Consider the following 26900-nt stretch of genomic DNA (forward strand, 5'->3'; position numbering starts at 1 on the left):
ACATGGTGGTGATTTAAACACAAGCCCTTGTGCTTGCAGAGCAAGTACTTACACTGAGCCACCTCCCCGGCCGCCACCTGCTTCTACCACGTCCTAATCGACATTATCCCTTATAAATCTGGCCCCTTAAGAACACAGCTGATCCCTGGGAATGCTGAACTTGTTCACTCTACAGTTCTACATACAAGGCGTGTCTCTAGCTTCAACATTTCAGCATCCACACAGGCAGTGTCTCTTTGGTTGAGTCCCAGGCTGGACGAATGGTGCTATGCTCAGACTCTTTCAGGAATCACTCTGTCAAATCAGTTCAGTGGATCAGAGGCCACACCTGAAGATAGTGTAGTGGAGGAGACCGGAAGCAGAACTGTAAATGCCTGGTGCTCTGCCTGTGTGCTAAGTCTTCTTTTTAGTAATAATTTTCTGTTGCCATTTCCTTTGTGAGTTTGTCTAAAATGTCAGGACAAGTGCTGCCGGCCCAGGAGTTTGGGCAGAAGAAGTGGTCAGAGCTGTGCAACCCCTACCCAGTCCTCCCTGCAAGTTAGGGTGGCCTCCCCAACTCAGGGCCCTGTTCCCTGAAGACAGTGGGGACTGCAGCCCAACTTGCTGCTGCCCTCTTCTGGGTCTCCCCAGGACTGCTTGCCTGTTCCACAGAAGCCAAGCCAGGCCCTGGAGGTCATGATAGGCAGGACCAGAGGGACCTGACAGTGCTCCTAGATGAAGCCACTAAAGCGGTACCAGGCATGCTTGCTCTTTCTGGGGTCTTTATTTCTTTAAAATAATTCATACAAATGGTTACAGTCACAAACATGATTTTAACCAAAATATTGCTAGCCTACCACATCAGCAGGACGGCACCACGCAGGCAAGGGTCTGCAACCCCTGCCTACCCAGGACAGACACGGATGGTCCTGAGCACACTGGGCACTGCAAACACTCCTCTGAGCCACTCGCAATGCCGTCTTCATTTGGAACAAAGGGGTTCATGCCAAACTTAGGAAGAACAGCTTTTGTTGTTTTTCTAAATTATTCTAAAAATAAGACAAGCAGGTAGAAAAACAATGCACTGTGTGGCATAAAAAGAAAAACGGGAAGGATTCATTGTCCTGAGAAGTGTGCCGACGGCCACATTCCGGGCACGTTCCAACGTAGAAAAGGAAAAATAATCTCAAACTGACTTGCTGAATGCTCCCTCAGGTTTTCTTTTTGTGGACAGCTAAGCAAACAAATCCTTTGTAATGTTCTAAAAACTGTACACAGACAAGAACATTCGTGATAGAATTAGCTACTAACTTCTTTTGCTTAACGAGGAACGCAAAGGACACAGGACAGTGAGCCAGCCCACAGGACGGGACAACTACAATCGACTTGGGGACGTGCTTCCTCTTGCCCCGCCTGGTGCACGCCCGGGTCAGTCTCTGGAGCGCCAAGGCCCACACTGGATGCCACCTCTGCACACTTGGGTCCAAGGGCACGCGGCGCCCTCCACCAGGCGCCAAGGCTGGAGAGCTCCTCACAGGCTACAACTGGTCACTCGTATGGTCTCTATCCGCCTCAGGCTTGACAGTCTGGCCAGGAGAAGGAGCGTGCGGTGGGTGGGCCACGGGCGGGAGGCCGTGGGACAGGGACATGGCGCTGGGAACAATACCTTCCACAGCAGCTGGGATGCCAGTAGGGGCCACACTCACCACACCTGGAGGGTACCTGCTGGGAGAGGAGGGCAGACATGTGAGGTCATCTATGGAGCACCCACCTGCTACACACAGCCCTTTTGCATGGGGCATCAGTGACCCCTGAGGTCCAGAAAGATTGGGAACAGTGAACACTTGGTGAGTGCTGGGCAGTATCCCTACCTGGCTTCTCACTTACGAAGTCTTCCCCAAGCCCCATTCCCTGTCTCCTTACTATTCTCTGCCCCAACAATAGTTCTGCCCAGTACTCCTGTCTAGGAGGTTCCTAAGGCCAACCCTCTTGATATCCTTCCAAAAAGCTCAGGGAAGTGGACTGCACCATCCAGCTCATCCTCTCCAGTCACAGGGGCCTACATAAGGGTATCCCCATCCATATCACAGCCCACTACATTACCTACAGCCAAGGTCCAGGTTTAAGTCTCACTGTCCTGGAGGCTGTCCTCTGCCCCTGCCTGCTCACCTGTAGGCAGCCCCATTGAGTTCAGGGTGCACCACAGCAGGGTCCATGCTGGCCCAGTGGGTGGCAGCTGTCAGGTGGTCCTTGTTGACACAGTTTTTCAAGCTATCTGGGATCCGGCCTGGGAGGTTGGGAGGTACACCAGAGAGAGACGACAGCAATTTGGGTTAAAACTGCTGCCTCTGTAGAGGCCAGAAGGCAGGCACACAGTCACCCAGAGCCCTGGATTACTCCCTGTGAACACCACAGGGCTCTGTCCACCTAACAACTCAGCTCCCAACTTGGAGACCCCAGCCTTGCACATGCGCCCTCAGCTCACAAGCAGCTGACAGTACTCAGCCTGGCAGGTCTTCATGCATGAAAATGATACATGTGCTACCCAACTTCACCCCAAGGGATGCCCAGTAAGAGACAACCAAGTGCCACCTCCCCTGAACTGGCATAAAACAGACTTGTCAGTCTGAGAGCAAAGCCACCCACCTGTAATGGCTCGCCGGATTTCCCGGGCTGCCTCCTCTCGCATCTCAATGGAGGCCTGCTCACTGTACCATGCAGCATGAGGGGTGCAGATGAGGTTGGGTGCATCCTTTAAGGGTCCCTGGCTAAAACTGAGGACAGCACATACCCAGTCAGAGAGGTCTGAGCACCCATGTCTGGGGAGGTGCAGAAGGTAGCCAGTCCTGAGATCTGAGGGCCCCTGACCTGATCCCAGGCATCTGTGAATGTGGAGCTGCAGGACTTTCAAACCTACCCCAAGGTCTTAACAATAAGGGTAGAGGGTCTTCCAAGCCTTAGGGGAGAAGCCATGATGGGGTATTACACAGCCCTGCCCAGCAGAACAAACCCTAGGACTGTGGGCTCTCAGACACAGACTCTTACTGCTAGCTCTTCCAATGGCTAATCACTCAATTGGTTACCCCAAGATAGGTTTTGTCAACTGCTGGAGCCCCAGAAAGTCTGTCCCAACAGGACTAAAGACTACATGCTAAGCCAAATTAGCCCTGGCCCCATGGTCTCCAGAGGATGGTGGCTATGGGACCATCACAGACATCAAGAGACAAACTGAGAACCAAGTCAAGTCCTAAGCCTACCCCATAACTGTGGCCAAGGTGAGATAGAATCTTGAGGTTCTTGTTCCCACCTGAGAACAGAGAGTAAACCCTCCCCTAACCCAGCCAGCAAAAGGCCAGAGCTGAAGGACAGCCTCCAAATCCTAGTCAGCAGGCTGGTGGGCATAGTCCATCTTGGGGCTCAGGGGGCACCTGAAGGGCTCTGATTCATGCACGTCCAGCGCTGCGCCACGGATCCGCCCTTCCTTCAGGGCCTGGGCCAGAGCCTTCTCATCCACCAGGCCACCACGGGCCGTGTTCACCAGGAAGGCTCCTTGTCTCATCTGAGAAGACAGACAGGATGACCATGTGAGTGAATGGCATTGGAGCTTCTCACTGGAGTGGCATACCCACAGCAAATCTCACTTCCCACCCACCTGGAGCTGACCTACTACAGATCAGTTCTGGGAGAGAGTCTGGGCCAGGGTGGGCAGTGGTACCAGCAGGTACACTCTGGACTATCAATGGAATAAGACAGACCCAGGTATCTAATGCTGTTGCTGTCTTGACCAAAGGTTCACTGCCTTCTGGGGAAGAAGGGGTACATCCTGAGGGAAGAGTGGGAGCCACCCTATAAGGAAGGGACAACATCGCTCTGGAGGAGAAGGGAGGAGGGTGGAGGACGCCGCAGCGCACCTGCTTGACAGTGAAGTCATTGATGAGGTGGTGGTTGTGCTCATTGAGGCCGCAGTGAAGGGTCACACAGTCACTGTGGAAGAGCAGGTCCTGCAGTGTGCTCACACGCTGCAGCCCCAGGGCCCGCTCGATGCCATCGGATAGGTACGGGTCATAGAAGAGGACGTTGAAGCCAAAAGCCTTTGCCCGCAGTGCCACCGCCTGGCCCACACGACCTACAGAGTCAAGATGAAGTGAGACATGCATCCTGAGGCCTTGAAGCCGCCTCACAGCCGGGATTCAAGGGCCTCAAACACAACTTTGCCAGTCTGCCAAAGTTTTACCAGATCCCTGAGGCCTCCATCACAAACACTCAGCCAAGGTGCCTGCTCCCAGGCACCACAATCAAGGGATGGGAGCTAGCTGCCACTCTCCAGCAGCCTGCCATTGATCAGTTCTACTCACTGCTCTGGAAAGCCAATACATAATCAGCTTGGTCCCCTCCCTTGGTCACTGGGTCACTTATCAGACGTCCTTGGAATCTCAATTCTGATCACAAACCGTATATGTGGGGACCATTCTGGACAACACTCTTCCTAGAGATTCATATACCATTGACTCTAGCAGCACAGGACTGATGAAACAGCCCAGCGGTTAGGAGGGCCTGCTGCTCTCGCAGAGGAGCTGAGCTCTGTTCTCAACATCCATGTCAGGAGCTCAGGACCACCTTTAACTCCAACCTCTGGCCTCTGTAGGCACCTGCACTCACATGAACATACCCCCTACACATACACACATACACACTAATAGAAATAAATCTTGAAAGGAAAAAAAACCCCAAGAACCTAGCAATAAAGAGGTACACTGCACACAGTACATCTGCCACCTTTCTGGCACAACTCCACAGATGTACACCCTATGCCTTCTGAGGCAGGCCTGGCTCTGGAATGGGAGCCACAGCCTAAGGGTCATGGAATGCAGACATCAACTGATGTTGGATACAGAGAGAGCACAGACAGCACAGGCTGCCAGTAGGAGAATGCTAGGGACATAGTCTCTCCTGCAGCATCCATCAATACCTGCCAGGAAAAGAGCATTGAGGAGTCAGACATACTGGCAGGACATGGGCACAACTTTAAAGAGAGTACCACAGAAATTATAACAGAATAAAGAAAAACAAGCAGATCCACAGACAACCCAGATGGTGGGATTAGCTGGAAGGACTTCCGATCGCTGCTGAGAACATGTGTCATAGGCACATGTGATAAATTTGAGAGGACAATGAACTCCAGCAGAGAAAGTGTCCTCTACAAAAGACCTGGACACACATTTTGAGCTGGAAAAGCTGTACCTGCAGTAAAGAGCCCATCAGAAGGTCTGACACCAAAGGCAGAACAATGGCCAACAGAAATGACCCTAATTAAAGCAGAAAGGAAACTGAATTTTTAGAAAGCCTTTTAAAGAACAAAAGGCACAATTGAGTTTGGGAAAGCGGAGAAAAGATGTGCCATAACAACGTTTAGTTAGAGAAAGCTGTATGATAACATTTAACAGGCCAGATAACCATAGAGACCACAATAAAGGACGGAGCTCTACCCCACTGTGGTCTAGCCTATAAAGCACTGGTCATCACTAATGCCAAAAGGACAAGAACAAAGAGTGGGAGCAAGTGAAACATGCTAAAGGAGAGAGCAGAGTGCTGGGAAATGCCCGGAGAACCTGCAAACCAGAATTCTGGGAAGTGCAAAGACCAAGTGTGTTTCTGAACACCAAAGGGAATTAGAACACATAAATTATAACAGTCGTCATACCAAACACCTGGTCAGAGGGGTGATGCCTAGGTTCTACCACCAGCATGGGGGAAGTACATTAACAAGCTGAATAAGCTCTGTGCAAATGTTATGTATTGATCACTACAGAACACTGCTAAGAGAAATCAAAACATGAAATAATAGCGTGATGTATGTCTTGAGGACATGTGTGTGATTTTCAGAGGCCAGTGTCCCAAAACACTCAAGGACTAAACAAAACACAAACCAGTGAGCTGATTCTAAAGAAGAACTATCAGAAGTGAATGACATGGCTACGTGTGGTGGCACACGCCTTTAGTCCTGGCATTTGGGAGGCAGAGGCAGGCAGACCTCTGTGAGTTCAGGGTCAACCTGGTCTATAGAGCAAGTTCCTGGACAGCCAGAACACCACAGAGAAACACTGTCTTGCAACACCATCACCAAAAAAAGGAAAAGAAAAGAAATGAATGACAAACAAGGTTTCACCAGAAAGTAAGGTCTCTTGACCCACAGCAAAGTGTGCCTGCTACTGAGTAAGGGACACTGTTATAGATCAAAGAGAATTGGAAAGAGGAAACACAACTTTGTTCAAGGATACACTGTGGATGCCAATTGGAGCATTCTCAACTTGATTATTATAAAAAAGACAGAGAGAAGGGGAGGGGAGCGGAGGGGAGGGGAAGGGAGGAGAGGAGAGGAGGGTATTTCTGAACTGACAGATACTACTTGGAAGTTAGGAAGCAAAAGAGCTAAAATCCGAAACTTTTCAATCTCTCTAAAGAAGATGAGATCTGCTATGGTGGTTTGAATGATGGCTCCCATAGGCTCATGTATTTGAATTGGTCCCTAGTTGGTAGAACTGTTTGGGAAGGATTAGGAGGTGTGGCCTTGTTGGAGGAGGTATATCACTGAAGGTGGAGCTTTGAGATTTCAAAAGTCCACACAACTCCCAGCTATCATGCTCATACCTAGCTGTGTTCTCATATTCTCTCTCTCTCTCTCTCTCTCTCTCTCTCTCTCTCTCTCTCTGCCTTGTGCTTATGGATCAAATGTAAGCTCTCAGCTACTTCTCTAGCACTATGTCTGCCTGCCTGTTACCATGTTCCTTACCGTAATGGTCATGGACGCAACCTCCTAGAACCATGAGCCTTCAAATTAAAGACTTCATCTTACAAGTTGCCTTGGTCATGGTGTTTTGTCACAGCCATAGAAAAGTAACTAAGACATCTGCCATAATATTTTTAGAGAGCAACAAAACAAAGAAGTAGCTCAGGACCAAAGCCCCCAAGACTCAGCATCTTGTTACTCCATGTGTCCTGCAACACAAACACCAATACATGGCTCTAAAAAACCAGCTCACTAAGAAAAACGAGGAGGAGACTGAAGAATGTGCAAACCTTTTAGCCAAAAGAGTAAAGGAAGCCAAAGAAAACCACCAGGAGCAAACTGCCAAGAGATGTAGGCTGTCCTTGCTGAGAGCTTCTACTTCTAAGACTGAGTGAGTCCAGCTGGACCAACAGTCAGGGAGCCTGCATGAAACTGACATAGGCCCTCTGCATGTGTGTGACAACTGTGTAGTTTGGTCTCTCGGAAAGGCTTCTCACAGTGAGAGCAGGACCTCTCCAGGTGCTTAGCTGGTTTTTGGTAACCTGTTTCCCATGCTGGATTACCTGGCCCCACCTCGACCCACAGGGACAGTCTTGGTCCTGCCTCAACTTGATGCGCCATGCTTTGTGCAAGCCCATGGGAATCTTGTTCCTTTCTGAATGGAGATGGAGGAGGAGCAGATGGGGACAGGGGTAGATGGAAAAGGGGAGGGGACAGGAAGTGAGGAGGGAGGGGAAACTGGTTGGTATGTAAAATAAATAAAAAAAAAAAAGAGTGACAAGCTGGGCAGTTGTGCCACATGACTTTAATCCTAGCACTCAGGGGACAGAGGCAGGCGCATTTCAGTGAGTTCAAGACCAGCCTGGTCTACAAAGTGAGTTACAGAACAGCCAGTGCTACACAAAGAAACACTGTCTCGCAAAACAAAAACCAATCAAACAAAAAAATCCTGTATTCACCTTAGCCAGATTATGGAGGGAGAATTATGTGGCAAATTGTTGCCACTAAAACCACTGAGCCCTGAGAATTTATTGTTATTGTGGAAAGACACAAACTTATTTGCCTATGTTTCTGGCATAGTATACTCAGCACTGAGCAAAGTGTATGATCCAGGTGGTCTGAGACCTGTAAAATCCGAACTATGAAGCTTCTAGAAAGCAGACTCCTCATGTTTTTCTTTTGGCTAAAAGCTGAAGCAGACAGAGACTACTTAAGACACAGGAAACAACTTACAAGTAATAAACTGGATTTCTTCAGAACCAGAATCTGTCCTCACCACAGATACTAAGTGGGCACCAGGGTGTCAATATACTTGTCTGACGAGGCCCTGAGATAGAACACAGATGGAATCTTGCAGATCCACACCAAGACAAACCAAAGAGAACATGACGGGCACCATACTTCAGAACACAGGCGAAAAGTTCTCTAACGGCCAGGCATTCCGGCAAGAAAGGCACTCAGACACTTTAGCTGTCGGAGAGGTGAAATAAAAACACAAGGGGTAGCACTAGTGCTGACATTAGTGCCAGCAAAGTTCAAAACTCCAGTTAGCCAGCTGACAAGTGCCAAAGCCACACACCTGCTTGAAGAATGCCGTGGTGGCCTTCTGCCATCTCTGTAAAGTCACTTCACTTCTGCTTAAATCAAAGAAAAGAGTCCCATGCACAAAGAGACATGTCTAAACTTGCTCACAGCAGTTGTCTAAACAGATCAACAGAATCCTGCTCAACAGTAAGAGTCCTGAGCAGGACAGACGTGTGCAGAAGCGAAGGAGCACAGACCTAGGGCCCTGCCCTGTGGGTTTATTTCAGCTGGACTGAGGAACCTAGCAAGCTGTGCCAGAGGGAGCGCAAAGACAGCAGGCAGGAAACAGTACAGGGCTGTCCCACACAGAAATACATTCCATACTCTGTGAAAGGAGTAAATTTTGTTTCAGTTGTAAGAGGGCAAGAAGGAGAGAGGCAGAAGCCTATGGATGGAGAGGCCAACAGCCATAGGAAAGTAGTTGGCATGTTCATTATAAAAGCAAAAGTTACAGCCCACATTGCCTGTGCACCCTCACTGATGAGCCAAGAACTCACCACCATATTCCACACAGAGGTAGACTCAACAGGTTGTAGAAGAGAAGAGCAGAGATATAGGTTCACTAGGGGCACATACCCATCTCCCTTCTAGAGGGAGGCCACAATGTGTGGAAGCTAGCCTCAGACCTGTTCTGTAGTGGGTAGACAGCAAGTACATACAAATAGGAGGTCCTTAAGGTAGAGGGTGCAATAACTCAGGAGCCCTTGTTGTACCCCGAGGGGACAAAATTCACCTTCCTTGCTTGTTAGACTGTACACTCATACACAAGTATGCTCACATGTATAGCCCTGTCTCTCTCTGTAATCTACATTATCCATATGGAATACATGTTACCATCCATGTATCCTAAGCTCTAGGGAGCTCTGGGCTGGCTACAGGGAACAACTAGACACAGCAGAGAGGACAGCAGTGTAGGCCAGGTAGTCAGTGGCAGACATGTGATACACTGGACAAACAGGGTACAAAAGGGACACATGGCTCAGTCCCCAAACACAAAAATGACAAAAGCAGAGGCAGAGCCACTCGACTGCTGGAGGACAAGACCTGAGGGTGGGGGTGCCCTGACCACCCAGACCTGCCCAGTGACACCCTTCACCCCCTCACTCCCCCCATGCTTATCTTTCTTCCATCCTTCAACACATCTTGGCGCTAGGACCCTGAGGTAGGAGGTGCTATCTTGTCCTATACACCGGATGGGGGTGGTGGTGGCATACAGTGTCATAGAGCACCAAATAGCCCTGCTGTGCATGTTCATTAGGACACCAACAACCATATCCCAGGCCCGCCTCCTTCTGGAACTGTGGTGACCTACACACACTTCCCATCTCTTGCTGCTGGCAGTAGGATTGAGGCAAGAGTACAGCGCAGCCAGGGTCAACCAAGGGTAGGCAAGGGTGACAAGAGAGCTCTCAAAGGTGGAACTCTAGCACAACTTACTTTGCCATCTCTGTGGTACACATAACAGACAGATACCCACAAAAAGGTGATGGCTGTGAGAACAAGCCAGGGAGCATAGGAACCAACTACTATCTTAGCAGGGCAGAAACAGGCTACTCCAGAGCTGTGGGGAATGAGTGTGTATGTAACCATGTTTGTATAGAGGATGCACGTATCTGTGTCCATGTGGACACCATGTCTGTTGGATCCACATGTGGCACATGTTATCACCAATGTGTGATGTTCACTTGTGCTCTTACCTGACCTCCATGGATGTGAGAAGACGCCTGTGAAAGACACAGACTAGTTTCTCTAGCCCTGCCCAGGACTAATTATCCTATGCCCTCAACACACCCAGCAAGTCAAGGGTCTTTATGGAGTAGGAGGGTGGCAGATGGGCAAAGACTATTTGTGCTGAGTCACAGTGGCCACGCACCTAGTCCAATGATGCCCAAGGTCTCTCCACGGATCCTGGCAGCTCCTGAAGCCACCTCTCGAATCTGCTCTACACTCTGGACCCGAGTGCCTTCCCGAAGTGCTTGATGCAGCCAGGTAGTTCGTCGGTACAGGTTCAGGATGTGGCACAGGGTGGAGTCTGCTGTCTCTTCCACAGATGCTGCAGGCACATTGCACACTGCGATGCCTACAAGATATGTGAAGGCACATGTTCTAGGCCCACAGCCTCCTGTCATCCACAGTCAGAGGTGCTGCCGTCAGAGCATACCCTCAGGGTGGTGCTTCAGCAGTAACATGTCAGAAAACATGCCCCACAACCACCTAGGAGACTACATGTCATTGGGCTGTCCTGCATGATGTATGGGATTCCCCTCTGTATGCTGTCAATGTTTTATTATCACTGGTTAATAAAGAAGCTGCTTTGGCCTGTGGCATGGCAGAATAGAGCTAGGCAGGAAAACCAAACTGAATGTTGGGAGAAAGAAGGCAGAGTAAGGGAAATGCCATGTAGCTGCCAAAGAAGACTGACGCCCCTGAACCTTACCGGTAAACCACAACCCTCATGGTAAAATATAAAATAATAGTAATGGGTTAATTTAAGATTTAAGAGTTAGTTAATAAGAAGCCTTAGCTATTGTCCAAGTAGTGTTGTAATTAATACAGTTTCTGTGTAATTATTTCGGGTCTGGGCAGCTGGGAATGAACGAGCAGTCTCCACTTACACCTACTCTTGCAGAACACTGATGTGGCAGCTACCAAGCAAACAGGACAGGGGGCAGGCAAATGCTGTCTTGATCATTTCCAGCCTGAGTTATCTGGGCAGGCAGGTGGTAGAAAAGAAGCCAATGCTACTAATGCCCAATTCTTCCCCATCTGGATCATGGGACACACAACCTTCCTGAGCAGCCATGGCTCTACTAGCAAAGGGCCAGAGCCAAGGTACATCCTGGAGCTGGCTGGCCCCTCCCTATTGACACTACACAAATAACACCTTCCAGTTCCCTGGGGCTTCCCAGGCCAAGCATGCCCTGGCTACATGGCTCCACGATTCTTACTGTCCTGGGAGCAAGTCAGATGAAGCTTTCTCTCCCCTAGCCATGGCCTCCCAATTTACCCAAGGGCCCATGTCCAGGCACTAAACTGATGGTCTATGCTGCCTTGGGCTGCCCTTAGCCCTTGTCCCCAAGGAGGACCCCATCATCCCAGCCGTGAGCTGATCCTCCACAGTGGCCTTAGTTCCAACTCTACTTCCCATCCCAGCAGCATGCTTCTGCCCATACTTCCCACTGAAGTGTGAGGACAGAATTGTTTTGGAAACTATCCTATAAATTAAAGGTATCTGACACCACAAAGAGGAATCAAGACAGGACCCATGCACCCTCCAGAAATGACTCCCTTGAAATAAAACAAGGATTCAGGGAGCAATAGCATGTAGCCTTGAGATACAGAAACAAAACTGATCCCCCAAGAAGGTATAGACGGTAAGACCTGCCCCACTTTCCACAGCTGGGTCTAAAGGAACCAAACTTGGCCCACCATTAGGCCATCCCTAGCTGAAAAGAGGAGCCTGTGAATTCTAGGGACTACAGTGGGACCTTGTCCAGGAAGGGGCAGACCAGTCACCAAGGTTTCAGCCCCCGTGGATTTCCAGGACAACATGAGCCAACAGAACAAGACTGACTTTCCCACCATACTACTGCAGTCCTCAGTTGCCCTGTGGTTCTTGGACAGGTTAGCTCCTGCCTCCTCTGCAGCTGTAAGGGGCAGAGTAGCAGAACGATGTCAACAACACACTGTAGAGGGCAGCCTTGCTTTGTCAGTGGGCCACTAGCACAGAACACAAGCTACTCTAGAATGGCAAAGTATGGTTATGCTTTCAATATAAATAGACTTGTGTACAAGTGTCCACTTTGAGCCCACGTTGCTTCATATGTATACCTGCATGGTTTCAGAACGCATTCCATTTTCTGCTGTCTTAGGAAGACAGCAATGACTCCCTGACTGGCCCTGTTTCAACCCAATCCCTAGGGCCTGGTAGGCTGGTGAGAGCACAGGGAGTCGCAGCCACATCCTGTGCTACCCACCACAGCCTGCACTACCCACAGCCCAAATCACCTTCAATTCAAGGAGCAGTCCCGGCTCTACTGATTGCCCAATAGAGCCTGAAGGTTAAGTGAGACATCTTGGTCAATGGAAACGGGGACTTCAGAGCTCCTACCTAGATCCCCAGCTGACTTGATGTCAATGTTGTCAAACCCGCTGCCAATTCGGACGATGATTCTGAGAGCTTTGAATTTCTCCAGATCTTCTCTGGTCAGTGTGATGGTGTGGTACATCAGGGCGCCCACAGCCTCATTCAGTACCTGCATTGAGGGAAAACAGGCTGCTTACTAAGCCCCTAGGGACCACCAAATGTACCCAAAAAGGCTGAGCAGCCAGCCTCCAAATGAAAGGAATGGGAGGCAGACAGAACAAGGGAAGAGACGGGGAGCACAATGCAGGGGCAGCTGTGTTCTCTCAATTGTCTCAGACAGCAGCATGCTACAGCAGAGCCTCAGCAGAGGCTGTGGGTAGTGTCTAAGGGCAAAGACTAGCAGCAGCATCTGCAAGCAACCAGCCTCCATAAAACTATGGAGCCCACTCCACACCAGTCTCTACGGAGTACAGAGGACCCAAGAAACAAACATATCCAGAGGCATTTGTCGACTGGGAGTGGGCAGGGCCAGCCTCTAAGAGGGCACCACATCCAGTGAGCAACTCTACTACCTGTCCTCTTTTACACTGGTACTTCCTGCTGATCTGGTTGGCTGTGGAGCCAGGGTATCTTCCTGGGGTGGAGACTGCTCCACATGCGAAGGCTGATGCAGCCTCCTTCTATCATAGCTACACAAGCTCCATAGCCAGATGCATGACCCAGCATGCAGACAACTGTCACTGAGGCAGAAAGGCCTTCGCCTGTCACAAAGAGCCACAAGGGTGGAGACAGTAGCCTTTCCACTCATTTTGGGCCCAGGGGCCATCTAAACTACATGAAGAAGAAACAGCCAGATGCTGAGGGAAGATGGTTAGAGTCTGGAATGCTGGGCCGAGCGGCCTCTAGAGTACACACGCTCAGGGCCAGAACTGATGGATGCCCTTAGTTTTGAGGGAATCAGGGTCACATATACTACTTAGACATGTGTGGAAAAAATGGGTACCCATTTGCCAGTGGAGAGTCATGGAGAGCCCAAGTGGGAAAGAGTGAATGGGGAATGGTCAGCTGACAGCACAGGGAGTGGGGAGTGAGGAGATTTAGGGGAGTCCTTGACAGCATTTTGCCATATGGACTTCAGATGGACAATCATGAGGACAGGAGGACTGAACAGCTGGGTAGAACAGGTGAGGCTGGGGGACATAGGGACCAACCCCATACAAACAATTGTTTGCTGAGGCCCATGGCAGGTATAGCAGTGCAGACCAAAAGTGACAGATCTCAGGGTAGTATTAGAATGAGTCTGTAGTTAGGGACAGATTTAACATGGGTCCCTCACTATGTTTGAAAAGGGTTGGTTGTGGACAGGACAGAACCATAGCCTACAGGCCTATGTTGTATGTCAACATGTGTATGTGAACAGCCAACTGGTTTCTTACCCTTAGCACTTAAACATGAGAGTAATGTCTTTCAAAAGCATGTTTTCAATGTACCGCAAATGTGCCAACAGAGAAGGGAGAGAGCAAAGCATCCGACCTTTCACTGCACTAAGTCTTCCAGAAGCCAGTGTGCTTATGTCCTTGAGCTAAGTTCCTACAAGTGGAGGGTCTTCTGAGGCTCTAGACCCTGTTGTTCAATTGCCAACGGACTTCCTCATGTCACCACTGAGCTTTCTACAAATAAATCACAGCCTATTGTCCATCCACTGCTTGTGCTTGAATTTGCCTTCCTGGGTACAATCTACCTATGTTTCTCTGTGAAATTTTTTCATGTTTTTTTTTTTATTTGTTTGTTTGTTATCTTGGTTTGAAGTTACTTGGCTGCAGAACAAAAGCATACTAGGAGTGGGCTTGCTAGGTAGTGGGTGAACCAGACAGAGTTCTACAGCCCCGGTCACCACCAACAGCTGTTCTGTTGGCCACAGGTCTACCCCCAACCCCGTCCCTCTCCTACACTCCCTTTAGTGTTTCCAGGGAAGTCTGGGAGGGCTGCTGATAGGCCTGTCTCCAAGAGTCCTCTCTGCAAGCAGCCACTCACATGTCCCCATTCACCAGCTGTGTGACCACGTTAGTGACCTGACTCTAGGGTACTTGGTGTCCTCAATGCCAGACCCGGAACGACATGGGCCCTAGATGTTCATGGCAGGCATAGCATATGATGAGTGACTGGTGCAAACGGGCCATGAGTGTACCAGTGGTAGCACGTTCTGAATGGAGCTCACGCTCCAACCGCAGTGAGGTTTCGTGGTCAGGGCAACAGTGGGCTCACTGTGCTAACCTCCCTGAGAAAACACTGGATGGTTTTATCGCCTGGTGTGCACAGAACAGCTACCATGTGACACTGTAGCTCCTCCCACCTCACCATCATGCCTGACATTTTTCTGCTGACGTAAGGCACATACAGGCAAAGCAGACACTGGCTGAAACCTCTGTACACTATCCAACTCCACAGACACCAGGTAGCTTTGCAGCTGTTCTTCTCCACAGAGGGAAGTGGTATCCAGGCTTTCTACTGTGCCAGTGATTGATCATCTGGCCACCTGGTGGTGAACTGTGGGTTTTCAGGGGGCCACAGAGAGGCTTGCTGAAGTGGTTTATATAAGCAGTTCTTCTCTGACCAGCTTTCTGCAAAGATCTCCTTTTCCTGCTGACTGGGAAAGCCTGAAGGTCTTACATGTATCCTGGGGCCAGGGCCCAAAGAGCAGTGCCCACTTGACCTCACTGAAATTTTCCCACAGTTTACTTTCCTGAGTCATTTGAGCATGCCCACAGACTCCTTTCTAAAGCAGTATGTCTTTTGTGTGTAAGAAAAGAACCCCCTCCGCTCTTCCAACTGGAACACCATCCCAGCCTGTAACTGGTTTACCAGCACTTTGTCCATATACCTGAAGGCCACACCCATCCCTGGGTCTTCTGCTCTGTCCCATCAAGGTACTAACAATGGGTCTCTGAATCTCAGCATACTCTCAAAGGGGGACCTGTTGACCCATGGCAATGGACTCCTGCACACAGTGAAACCCCCTCCTCTCAACCTTTGTCCTGGTTCCAGGTGTGTCTGCAACACGAGCCCAAGGTCAGTGCATTAGCAGCCTGCTGGCCACGAGAGACACTTCTGCCCACTTGCTCCTTGTACATCTTAATTGTAAGGGGCCGTCCTCTGGCCTGGGATGTTCTGCACCCATGAGTCATGAAGCGTCATTCTCCCATCTCCAGTGGGGACTTCCTGCTGCCCTAAGTCCTCACTCGGCACATGATGGGAGCAGTGTCCCTGGGTTCCTCCTCGGCACATGCAGCCCTGGGCTGAAGGTCATTTGCCTGAGAAATTGTACAGCACCCAGCCAGGGGTGTTCTGAAATTCCTGCCACAAGTGACTTTCCCACACCTAGTGGGCATCTCCTAGCCCCTCTCAGAGTCCTCCTGGGTCCATGGCAGAAGAGCCAGGGTCTCTGGGAAGTTTTCTTCATCACGTTCTTCCTTGCTAGTGTAACATTCTCATCTGCAATTTAGACAGTGACACACACAGCCAGTTGTGACAACTTCTTGTTCTGAAAGGACAATTCCCACGTAGCAATGATACGTAAGACAGTTATTTCCTCTCCACACCTAGAGACAGGTGTCCCATATGTTTGGTTACATCTTCATAGTCATTTGGGCACATGATCCCTGTCTTGTGACTGTGCCATTCCCAGTATATGGCTTCCCTCTTATGGTACACGGTACCTACCCAAGGCTTCAGCCATCATCTCCAATTTCTAGCCAGCAGAAAGAGGGAAGGTGACTTCCCTCAGTGATATGCGCCCAAGGTGCTGTGTGCCTGTGGGTCATCCCATTCCTGAGCCAGGCAGGATCTGAGGTAGGATACAATCTGCACAGCTGTACCACCCAAGGGCACTGGGTGATTGCCCAGTGTGGGCTACAGTGAATCAAGCTGCCATACCTTCAGGTAGAGATGACAGTGAGAACGCATGTCATGTCTGCGAAGACTAAGCCCAAGCATGGCTGGTAGAACGATGAAAGGTTGTGTAATAATACAGAGTGCACAAACTGCCAGGGTTGTGCCTCACTGACATACTGTTTCCTACTGTTCAGGGGAAATCTTCCACCATTGGCATCTAGTTCCTTCTGAGTTCTAGGTTCTGTTAACTTGCCCACTCCTCGCTCCTTCCCTCTGAGTTCTAGGTTCTGTTAACTTGCCCACTCCTCGCTCCTTCCCTCTGAGTTCTAGGTTCTGGTAACTTGCCCACTCCTCGCTCCTTCCCTCTGAGTTCTAGGTTCTGGTAACTTGCCCACTCCTCGCTCCTTCCCTCTGAGTTCTAGGTTCTGGTAACTTGCCCACTCCTCACTCCTTCTCTCTGAGTTCTAGGTTCTGTTAACTTGCCCACTCCTCGCTCCTTCTGAGTTCTAGGTTCTGTTAACTTGCCCACTCCTCGCTCCTTCCCTCTGAGTTCTAGGTTCTGTTAACTTGCCCACTCCTCGCTCCTTCTCTCTGAGTTCTAGGTTCTGGTAACTTGCCCACTCCTCGCTCCTTCCCTCTGAGTTCTAGATTCTGTTAACTTGCCCACTCCTCGCTCCATTCTCCTCCCATTCCCCACTCTCCTCACAACACATCAGAATCAGGTCTTCTGATCTCTTCCTGCCTATTATTATGTCCTCTGTTTTTTCTATTGCTCCCCCATACCTACTACAAGACCGTCACTATGGCACTGTCTCCTAGCTGAAGGCAGCCCACCCCACAGTCAGACGAAGGCTGCTGCTGATGAGAAGCTCTCAGCCTTGCCTCCTTGTATCTGAGTATCTGTGTGGAAGTGACAAGTTCCCAAAGACTACAGACACACACTGAGGCCAGGCTGGAAGGACTGTCCCAGATGACTCTGTAGCCACTGAGGAGCAGGGCTGTAGGTCCACGGTATGCTAATGCCATGCCTGGCACACTTACAAGGCTGGGTACTAAGCTAGGTGAAGGTTCATGCACATATGGGTGTCACTGCCCTCTGGGTCTGAGACAATACCTGCAATGGGCCAACAGGCCCACCTTTTGAGACCATGGTGCCACCGAGAGCAGAGCTCACCACTCCTCCCAGGGGAGCAAATCTCCAGGCTAGTCAACCAGACCATCTACAAGAGCAGATGCCAGGTCCCTCGTGGCAAAATCCCTGACTGGTTCTACCCCTGAAGGCTTATTAGGTTTGCTGTAAAAAATGCTTTTCAAGCTGTCTTCAGTGTGAAGTCTGACTTGGCTAGGACACAAGCAGAAACCAGGTGAGCATACTCCAGGTAACAGAGGAACTCAACTGAAGTAAGTAAACATCAATCACAGAAGCTGCTTAGAGCGACTAACACCTGACAACAAGCTCTAGGCAGGTACTGTGGATAAAGATATTGTGACTTTCTGTACTGCAGGGAGCATCCAGCATAATCACTGGCAGAAGCCCATAGTTCCACTTCTTCTAATGAACTGGCTGTGATGTAAGAAACCAAGAAAATACAGAGTAAGCCCATCTCTACCGCCTGACAAGGCCAGGCACAGTGACAGGTCACACAAGACTAGGTGACTTAGACCTAGTGTGGCCAGAGGCCCAGGAGCATGACGAGTGTTGTGTGCTGACTCAGACTGCAGCCTGAGGTGGCAAGGCCCATGCTCTGGAGCACCCCCTACTCCCCCATGAAACTTGGCCAATTTGTGACCCTACCTTCTCATGGATCTCCTGTGTAGACTGTGCATCACAGAAGGCCACTGTGGCCACATCCTTCAGGATGGGCATCTCCACTGTGCAGTCCCGGCCATCCAGCAGCGCCACCAAGGGCCGGGGGTGCATGGGCCCATTCATGATGGGAGGTCGGACGCCTGCAAGAAAGGAGCAGACCACTTAATGCCCTCAGCAGCTCTAATCTGTGACCTGAGGACTGTGCTACCCACTAGAGCTGAAGAGATCAGCCCTGAGAACTTGCTGTACTCAGCATCTGGTTACATGGGACTTTGTAAAATGCAAATTAACGCTGTGAAGAAGGAAATGGAGTTTGTGATAGCTCACTGATGACTGAGTGGACTCAGACCATCAATCCCTCAAGAGCACACGACCTGAGATCCTTGCAGACCCTAGTGGGGCTGTGGGGAACAAGAGAACTGGGAGCCGTAGGCTATCTTGTCAACACAGAAATGTACAGGTCACAAAAGGATGGGATTTGGGAAAGAGCCTGGTCACTTTTTGTTGCTTAAAGTCACTAATTGTGACTGCCCAGAACCCCAGAACCCCAGAGAGAAACCACAGGGATTTTAGCATGTGACCCAACCTGATATCATTCCTAGTGATAGATTTCAAAAGCCAAAAATCTGTGACAGTAAAAAAAGGCTACCCACTGTAGAACCCACCTCCCAGATCAAAGTGAGAAAGAACCTTAGGCCTGGAGTGCAACTTAAAAGAGCACTTGCCCAGTGGGTGTAAGGCCCTGAGTTTGTTTCCTAGTTACACCAAAGCCTTCACAGATACGGCATCTGCTTGCTCCCAACACAGCCTAGACTAGACCCCACTTGGGGCCAAGTGCAGTTCCAGGGGCTTCACAGGTACACAGCCGACACAGTAGTCCCAGGTACTGTCTGGCCACCTTGGGCAGGGCAGCAGACACCTCATGGTGACCAAAGGTAGCTCCGCAGTAGCACGCAGCACCAGGCAGGGCCTTGTCTGGCCCCAGGGCCTCCTAAAGAGTTGGCCAGGAGAATGGACCATGGAGAAGGCACAGTCGGGAGTGGAGGACAAGAAATATGTCACCATCCAGTCTCCCACTGAGCAGGCCAGAGGCAGCCCTGCAACAGCTGCTGGCGAGCAGCAGCCCACAGAGTTCACAGTCACTCTTCCTGCCTCCAGGTGCAGAGGCTGCCCCAAGCTGCCAGTGCCAACGACGTGCCTCGGAGAGCCCATGTCACAGAAAGGCAATGTCCTAGGAACTGTCACATCCATGTACAGCAGGGCTAGTGGACAATCACTCTGCGTGTTTCCAGGTCTAGAACTGGATACCTGGGCTGTGACACCAGTCTCACTGACCGCCAAGAAATAATGGAGCTGCCTTCTAGACAACATTAAGCCCAAGGACTCCAGCTGAGGAATAGAGGTGTTGCTATACACAGCCCTTCCCCAGTATCAATGTGCATATAAAAAGACAGCTCTACCTCTCTATGACTTCATAAGCAGTAAAAGGAAAAGACCTGATGAACCCAGACTTCAAGGTCACAGGCTTGGCATTTGCATACTCCCTTCCTTGACCCCTATGGATCACATCCTTAGCTACCAGTCACCAGACAGCAGTGGCGGACAAACAGCAACAATTCACCTGTCCTTCAACTTGGACTTGCAAAGTGGCTTTTCTCACATGAAAGTATTACTTTCTGTAGAGGTGATGGACTTACTGCTATTTGAGAAGTGTTGATAAACATCTCCCTTTCTCATCCCCCAGACTGAACACCACATTCTGTAAGAATACGGTGAGCAATGCCCATGTCCACAAATCCTCTAAGGCTACAAAGCAAGTCCTCAGAACACAGCCTGAACCTACTGCCTAGGAAGTCTATACCTCATCGAGGACCCGCTCAGCTGATGGAAACTCTACTCTTTCACCTATAAACAACTCCTTAAGGAGGACCTACGGATGTGGGTGTGGCTAGACTTGGGTCTAAAGGATGGGTATGATACCCAAAGATTCATGTGGAAGGACAGAAGAGCAAGCCCTCTAAAATCCAGTGGGCTTGTCAACGGTGCCCCCTCTTCATTCACAGAGCTGCTCCAGCTAGGCTCCTCCCAGACAAACCCATGCAGGAGGCAGACAGATCTAGTAACTGGACCCCTGCTACACAGGAACACTAGTCCAGGGCTGAACTCACTTAAGAGCCTTTCCCAGACATAAGACAGAAAAGACAAGAAACCCCTGCTGAGCCTACCTCAGGATCTCAGGTCTGCATCGGGACATGCACAACCTCAGAATTGACCCTCAAGCTCCTTCAGGGAAGACCTGGCTTCAGCACCCACTTCCTTACCCTCGGGACACTTTCTGACAGAAGACAACCCCTAGCATAGCAGCTGAGGACCGCTGACCAAGGCAGCCTGCAAACACCAAGCACATCCTTCAGGAATCCCATAGTCCTCAGACGTAGGTCAGCCTGCCTAGCTTATGGCAGCGCAGCCCATGTCCCTCCTGTAGTTCCTTTGCAGAGATGGCTTCACTTGGCAACCCCTACCAACCTGACATTGCTTAATTGGGGCAGGGTTTCCACGACCATGAATTCGCCTGTCCAAAGCTTTTTGTCTTCAGAATCCCCAGGCCGAACCGCGTTCTGTCACGGAGCCTCATCCCACGTCTTATTGTCTCCAACCAAAGCTCTCAGGCTTCTGCTCCACAGCAGCCACTGAAGCCTGCGTCGGGTTCAAAGTCTTACTAAAAATCAAACACAAGAGACAAGTTAAAATGCCATCAACGGCCGGCTAAAACTCAGACTCCAGGAAACTCCATGGAGTGAAGCTGTATGCTACATCCTTAGCTCTGTGCAGCTGCAGCTGCAGAAGACCAACTGGACAGCAAGGCTCTCACTGAGTTTGTGATTCCAGGCTGGGGCAAGCCCCCAAGTCATCTATGTGGACCTAGGAACCGCACTGCAGTTGGCTGCCCCAACAGACTTCTGCTCAGCCCATTCTCCACAGTGGAAGGTAAAAGCAGCCAACATCAGGTACAGGACCTTGAAACTGCAGAGAGGGGCTACCAGCTTTCCTGGGAAGCTCTCCTTTATGTTTACATTTCCTAATACTCGAGGCTGTTCTAACCATGTCCCAACATGGATCTTTTAACAAGGCTTTCAGGCAAGCTTGCCAGGTGCTGGCTTTCTAGCACTCTACCCAACTTCCTGTATGTCCCTGCTCCAAGTGTCCCTGCACCAGGAATGATTCACCTGCAAGTGCTGCCCAGACGCTCTGGAAATGTAGGCCATGACACCCAAACACATAATGGCAGGCCTGTAGCCCAGAAACTTAGGGTATTACAGGTGAGTACAAAAGCCCAACCTCTGAAGTGTGTCACTAAGCAGCCAAAGCCCTGGCCCCTGGCCCTAGCATCCACACAGGGACCAACCCTCAGCTTAGGTGGACATCAGGCTGGCTAGGATGAGCCTAGCCTTGACACCCTTCAACATCACAAGAGACAAGAGCACTTGTCAGCCCAGACTCTGGAAGCTCATCCAGAAAGTCCACACGTGGCCACAATCCAAGGCAGATTGGGGCTTCAGAACCCAGCACCCAATGTATTTGGGGAATAGCTCCTTCCAGAAGGCTCACAAACTTTTTTCCCAGCTCTCTTGTGAGTTCCCAGCACCCGTGCCCAGTGCTGGTTTCCAGAAGAGCCCAGCCTTGAGGAGCAGCACAGACAATGCGGAACCAGTCAGTAAAGCAGCAACAATGCCCTTGAGTCACAGTCCTGCCAGTGCCAGGCACCTGCCACAGGCCCAATCCTTCCCTTAGTCGGTGCCATGATAGCCTTTCCCAGTAGAGGGCGCTAAGGTGCCACTGCAGAAGCAAAGGACCTGAAGTCATCATAATGCTGGGAACTCTGACAGATTTGTGGCAAGGAGTGTTTGTCCCTTGCATGAGCCACTGTCATCTGCAATAGCAAAAGCAGCAGCCATCTGAGCCATGGGGGCTCAGGGACCATGTCTCAAAGAACTAACCAGCAAAAATCCTCCCGGAATGGCCAGCACTTCTCAACTAGGATCAGATCCCTCGTATCCTTCAGCCACCCCATCCTCTCTGCTCCCCCTTCCCCAGACAGGATTTCTCTGTGTAACAGCCCTATCTGTCCTGGAACTAACTCTTGTAGACCAGGCTGGACTTGAACTCACTAAGCCCCGCCTGCCTCTGCCTCCCAAGGGCTGGAATTAAAGGCGTGTGCCACCACCACCCAGCACACCCCCATCCTCTTTAAAGGTACTCTGGGAAGGGATTCTGCAGCAACGAGGGAGGGGGGCAGAGTCTCCTCCTACCTCTAGGCACAGATTCTTCTGGGGTACAAGGCCAGCTCTACTCCCCAGCAGCCCTCTCTGGGAACAAAGCTGTCCTATGGGCTGGTCCCTACCCAATTCTGAAGGCCAGAGGACAGAGCCTGGCCACTCAGATCAGGTGGAGGCAGACGCTGGAAGTGCCTACTGTCTGGCAAGAACAGAGCTGGAAAGTAAGAGCAACATGCCAAAGGCACTGCCAAAGGCAAGGGTAAAGCACAGCGGGACAATGGGATGGCTCGGAGGGAAGGTGACTGTGAGAAACAGGCGTGCTCACAGCCAGCTGTGACTTACACCACACATCAGGGAGGCACAAAATAGAAACCATGATAAGAGGCATGGATTTGCCACCAAGATTATTCATTTTCAGTAACATTGGTCAATTTTGTGTGTCTGTGTGTCTGTCTGCCTGTGTGTGTTTCAACAGATACTGCAGGTCTTGACCCCTGAGAACACCTGCCCATTTCAAAGTCAGTTGGGAACACTATCCTCACTGGAAGAGCATGGGCCGTGTGTGATGTTCCAGATTATTAGGGCTGCCTCCCTCCATGCCCTTCTTATCCTTCCAGTGCTGTAGGGACGTCTGACTTTGTAGAGGACACAGAAGTCATGAGCCCTAAAGAAGGCTCCACTGGAGACTTGTCTCTGGACAAAGCAGCCCTGTGTGTATCTCCACTGGAGACAGTGGCAGGAAGAGCACCACAGCCATAGAGAACTAACAGAAGGGACAGCAATGCCTGGGAGGGGTAGAGATCTTTCTGGGTCCCCACTATCTAGGCCTTCCTGTGGGCTACAAAACCTACACCCCTGACCCATACAATATCACTCCAAGCCTGGTAGATTTTCTTTTCCTTGAATCACGCAGGCAGTGCAGCCCTGTCTAAAATTCTTCAAGCTCTGACACTGCCTATAGAACACAGGTCTGATGCTAACTAGAGGTCATGAAAAGACCAAGGACTTCACAGCAGTTAAGTCAGGCAAGGCTGACAAGAGGCCATGCTATAAAACTTTATAGGAAATGGTCATGTCTTCTGAAGGTGCCACCCCAGTCCACAGAAGGGCTCTGGAAGGACGGTGCGTGTCTGTGGCCATGGACCTCAGTGCCTGAGGGAGAAGGTGCTGCAGCTGCTGCAGGACTGCTCAGAGACTACGGAGACTGCGTGTGTCTACCCCACAGGACTGTGAGGATACAGATGCAGACACTGGTGCTGGTAAACTTTCAAGTGGCTGGACACAACCAACCCAACATACACTTTCATGCTGGACACACAACCAACCCAACATACGCTTTCATGCTGGACACACAACCAACCCAACATACACTTTCATGCTGGACACACAACCAACCCAACATACGCTGCTACTTCTCTTATGCAGCAGCTTACACCCCAGGACCCGGAGGCAGTCCACCCTACCCAGCACCACGCAGGCCAAGTCCTTTCCTGCCACCAGCAGGATGAAAACTAGTGTAAAGGTACTGCCATGGAGCAGAGACTCAGGACATTTCCGCTTCACACGCCATGCCAAGGAGCCACAGGGCCACCAGGTAACATGGTCGGCTCTGCCCCAAGAGGGTCCTCAGCAGTACGTAGTTCTAAAGATGAATGTTCGCAGAAGCCTCTTGCCAGGTCACACTGCAGGGCACGCACCACTCTAGTTCAAAAGGCAGGCAGGAAACAGCTGGGGACCAAAGACCTGATCCTACCTGAAACCCTGGGGGCGGGGGGGGGGGGGGACTGGACCTCTCTGAGCCTGGGGACCATCTGGAGAGACGCTAAGCACACAGCTGAAACTCAACTACAGGCCACAGGTGACAGAAGAGAGGTAAGAGGTCAGAGCAAGAACAGGATATCACTGAGGCCCCACCAAGTCCTCCAATCCACATTACGTACAACTAGCATGGCACGGTGCCCTAAGACATCTGTGGATGCCAGTGGACACACACAGCAGGACCATGTCTGAGCAAGCTCCAGAGCAGAGGAAGGGCAGCCTCAAACCACAGCTGCCAGCCTAAATAGTAAGACAAGGAAACACACAGTTCCGGAGAACAGTATCACCCCACACTACTCACGAGGCTGTCCCTGAACTTGGTACATCCCACAGCTGTTACCCCATGTTGCAGATGAAACGCAGAGAGATCACACATGAGTCAGGGCTCATAGTCATGTCCACAGACATCAATCTTCCAAAGATCATGTTGCCCCAGGACTCAAGATGTTGGCCCCACTCTCAAGCATTGGGCCTGAGGCCCTGCATGCCAACTACACTAGGTGGCATCCTGCACACTCCTGTTCCTAATGGGCACACACACTCTGATTCTGGAAATGACAGAGCAGAAACAGTGAGGACACACATACTACCTGGGGAAAAACCGCTCGGTGTCACCTTACTGACACCCTGGCTCACAAGGCCCACCTTTCTGAATACCAACTAAACGTCCCTTTTCCTTCCTAGGAGGCAAATTTGTCCTGGCCAATCCCAAACTCATCAGGACAAGGGTCAAGGCCCTGGGCCAGAAAAGGTTTGACAAGCAAGACCAGGATGAAGGCTGTCTTCCTAATTTCTGGAAGGCAATGGGCTAGGCCTACCCTCCCCATCCACGGGAAATTCTGGCCTACGATCCTATGATTTTGGATGCAGAACAGTTTCCCGCAAACACACACCCATACACACACACCTCCAGGGAGTGACAGCTCTGAAATGGTGCAGTACACCTCCTTGGGGGAGGAGTACCCACCACCAGCCCAGGATGGAGGGCAGGCCTGTAGGCCCTTACCCGGTCACACCCTGAAACAGGCCCACAGGATCTGCGACTTGGCCTTGTCTGATAAGAGGTGCAGTAGGCCACCACAGGGCGCCTCCCTCCTGCCCACAGTTCCGTATTTACTGCTGGCAGCACACACTGCAAGGATTCTTCCTCTACTGTCTTTCAGGCTATGAGGAAAAGGGCAGAGATGGGTCCAGACCGTTTCATTAGTAAGGGAGAAGAGCCAAAGAGAGGGATACCATGGGGTGCTTGGATGGTGGGCAACAGCTCCTCTGGGCTCCGCAACCTCTGGGCCGCCCCGCCCGAAGGTGGGGTCGGCCCCACTGCGCGTGCGCCAGGCTGCGCGGCCAGCGAGCACCACCAAGGAAGGACTGCCCTCCACTGGCAGAACCCCTGTGGTTTAAGGACTTTCACAAATGAATAAAAAACTTATATGGTCCAAGGCCAGGGGCCAAGCTGAGCATCACTAAGTCACTTAGAGCCGTGATGGGCGTGTATGCCCTCAGTGCCACCTCTAGAGAACTGCCCGCTCCCGGATCCGCCAACCCGAGGCCCAGGGGGGATCCACAGGCTCGTCACTCCGGGAACACCTCAGTGCCAGCCGGGTATCCACGCGGAAGGAACCTCGCGGGGCCGCGAGCCAGGAAGGCAGGTCCAGCTAGGTCACAGCCTGGGTCGTAGCACCACAGGCCCCTTTGTCACCTGCACGGGTCGCGGGCGGGCAGGGGACTATAGGGACGCGCACTCAAGTGCAGAAGTTCGCGCATGCGCCCCTCCCCGTGGCCACACCGGGGCCCCCCGCTTCCCCCTCCCAGCGCGCTCACCGACCGCGCACGCGCACTCGCACACAAAGCCAGCGCCGCGCGCGCCCGGCCGCCCCGCCCCCGCCCCCCGCCCGCAGCCGGAAATGCGCGCGCGCGGCCTTACCGAGCGGCAGGCCCTTGTTGAGCAAGTGCGAGCTGCCCATTGAAAGGCGCGGGTGGCCGCGGGCCCCGATGAGTCCGGCGTTCTCCGCCGCAGTGAGCCCTGCGCCTGGGGCGGCTTCGGCGCAGTCTGCTGCTCCGCCCGGCCGCCTGCGCCCGGCCGCCGCCGTGCCGAGCCGCCACCGCGCCGCCAGCCGCGCTCCGACCGACGAGCGGGCGGGGATACGCGGCGCGCGCGCGCGGGCGGGGCCTCGGTTGGTCTGCTGTTTGCCGGCAAGGCGGCGCGCTGGACGTACGCGGGCGGCTCAGGGGCCGCGCTGCCCGCCGGCCCGGCGCTCGCCCCCACCCCTCGCGCCCCTCCCAGGCTGGATCCCCTTCCTGGACACGCCCCCAGCTGTTCCCGCCCCGGGCCTCCCCTCCTTTGCGCGTACCCGGTACTGCGCCTCTGCCACTCCTTGGCGCGGTGACCCGGGCCTGAGCCAGCGTGGTAGAGCAGCCCATCCGCGTGGGGCGCTACCGGGCTGGTCGCCGCAGCCTCAAGCGGACAGCGGGAGGGACGCATCTGGCCTGAGTATGGCTGGAGCTAGGGCCGCGGACCCAGAAGCTGGACAGCGCCCTAGCCAGGGAAGGTGATCTGGGTAGGAGGCTGACTGTTGCTGGGACTGTCAAGCAAGTGATACCACTTAGCTGTTCAAAAAAGAAAAGAAGAAAAATCACAAAAACAGCCCAAACTGGAGGGTGCTGAAG

The 26900-nt window shown here is 51.7% G+C and overlaps 1 protein-coding gene across 3 annotated transcripts; it reads right to left on the minus strand.

Moving 5' to 3' along the window:
- Positions 1-744: 744 nt before the first annotated feature.
- On the minus strand, positions 745-26491 carry LOC121459688 (C-terminal-binding protein 1). Of its 3 annotated transcripts, XM_041669657.1 has the most exons (10): positions 26158-26488; positions 20665-20857; positions 18124-18278; positions 12462-12606; positions 10224-10430; positions 3891-4105; positions 3408-3538; positions 2626-2753; positions 2149-2266; positions 745-1704 (listed from the first exon to the last, which is right to left on the minus strand). In XM_041669657.1, exons 2-10 carry the CDS (start codon positions 20669-20671, stop codon positions 1518-1520), a joined length of 1293 nt encoding a protein of 430 aa, XP_041525591.1. In that variant the 5' UTR covers positions 20672-20857; positions 26158-26488; the 3' UTR covers positions 745-1517. The 3 variants fall into 3 exon arrangements, with proteins under 3 accessions (XP_041525591.1, XP_041525590.1, XP_041525589.1); XM_041669656.1 differs by lacking the exon at positions 20665-20857 and having other exon boundaries at positions 745-1701; positions 26158-26491; XM_041669655.1 differs by lacking the exon at positions 20665-20857 and having other exon boundaries at positions 26158-26490.
- Between the last annotated feature and the right edge of the window lie 409 nt (positions 26492-26900).

This window comes from Microtus oregoni, unplaced genomic scaffold (assembly GCF_018167655.1).
Source record: "Microtus oregoni isolate MIOR12 unplaced genomic scaffold, Mior012 000019F_ref0000042, whole genome shotgun sequence".
In the NCBI taxonomy this organism is placed as follows: domain Eukaryota; kingdom Metazoa; phylum Chordata; class Mammalia; order Rodentia; family Cricetidae; genus Microtus; species Microtus oregoni.

What these genes read in the sequence shown, in the direction of transcription:
- LOC121459688 (XM_041669655.1), bottom strand. Translation starts at nt 26,197, where the DNA reads ATGGGCAGCTCGCACTTGCTCAACAAGGGCCTGCCGCTCG. An exon ending in CTTGGGCATCATTGGACTAG is followed by an intron (nt 4,106 to 10,223) that starts GTGCGTGGCCAC and finishes TTGACTCTGTAG; the next exon opens with GTCGTGTGGGCCAGGCGGTG. An exon ending in CTCAATGGGGCTGCCTACAG is followed by an intron (nt 1,705 to 2,148) that starts GTGAGCAGGCAG and finishes CTCCTCTCCCAG; the next exon opens with CAGGTACCCTCCAGGTGTGG.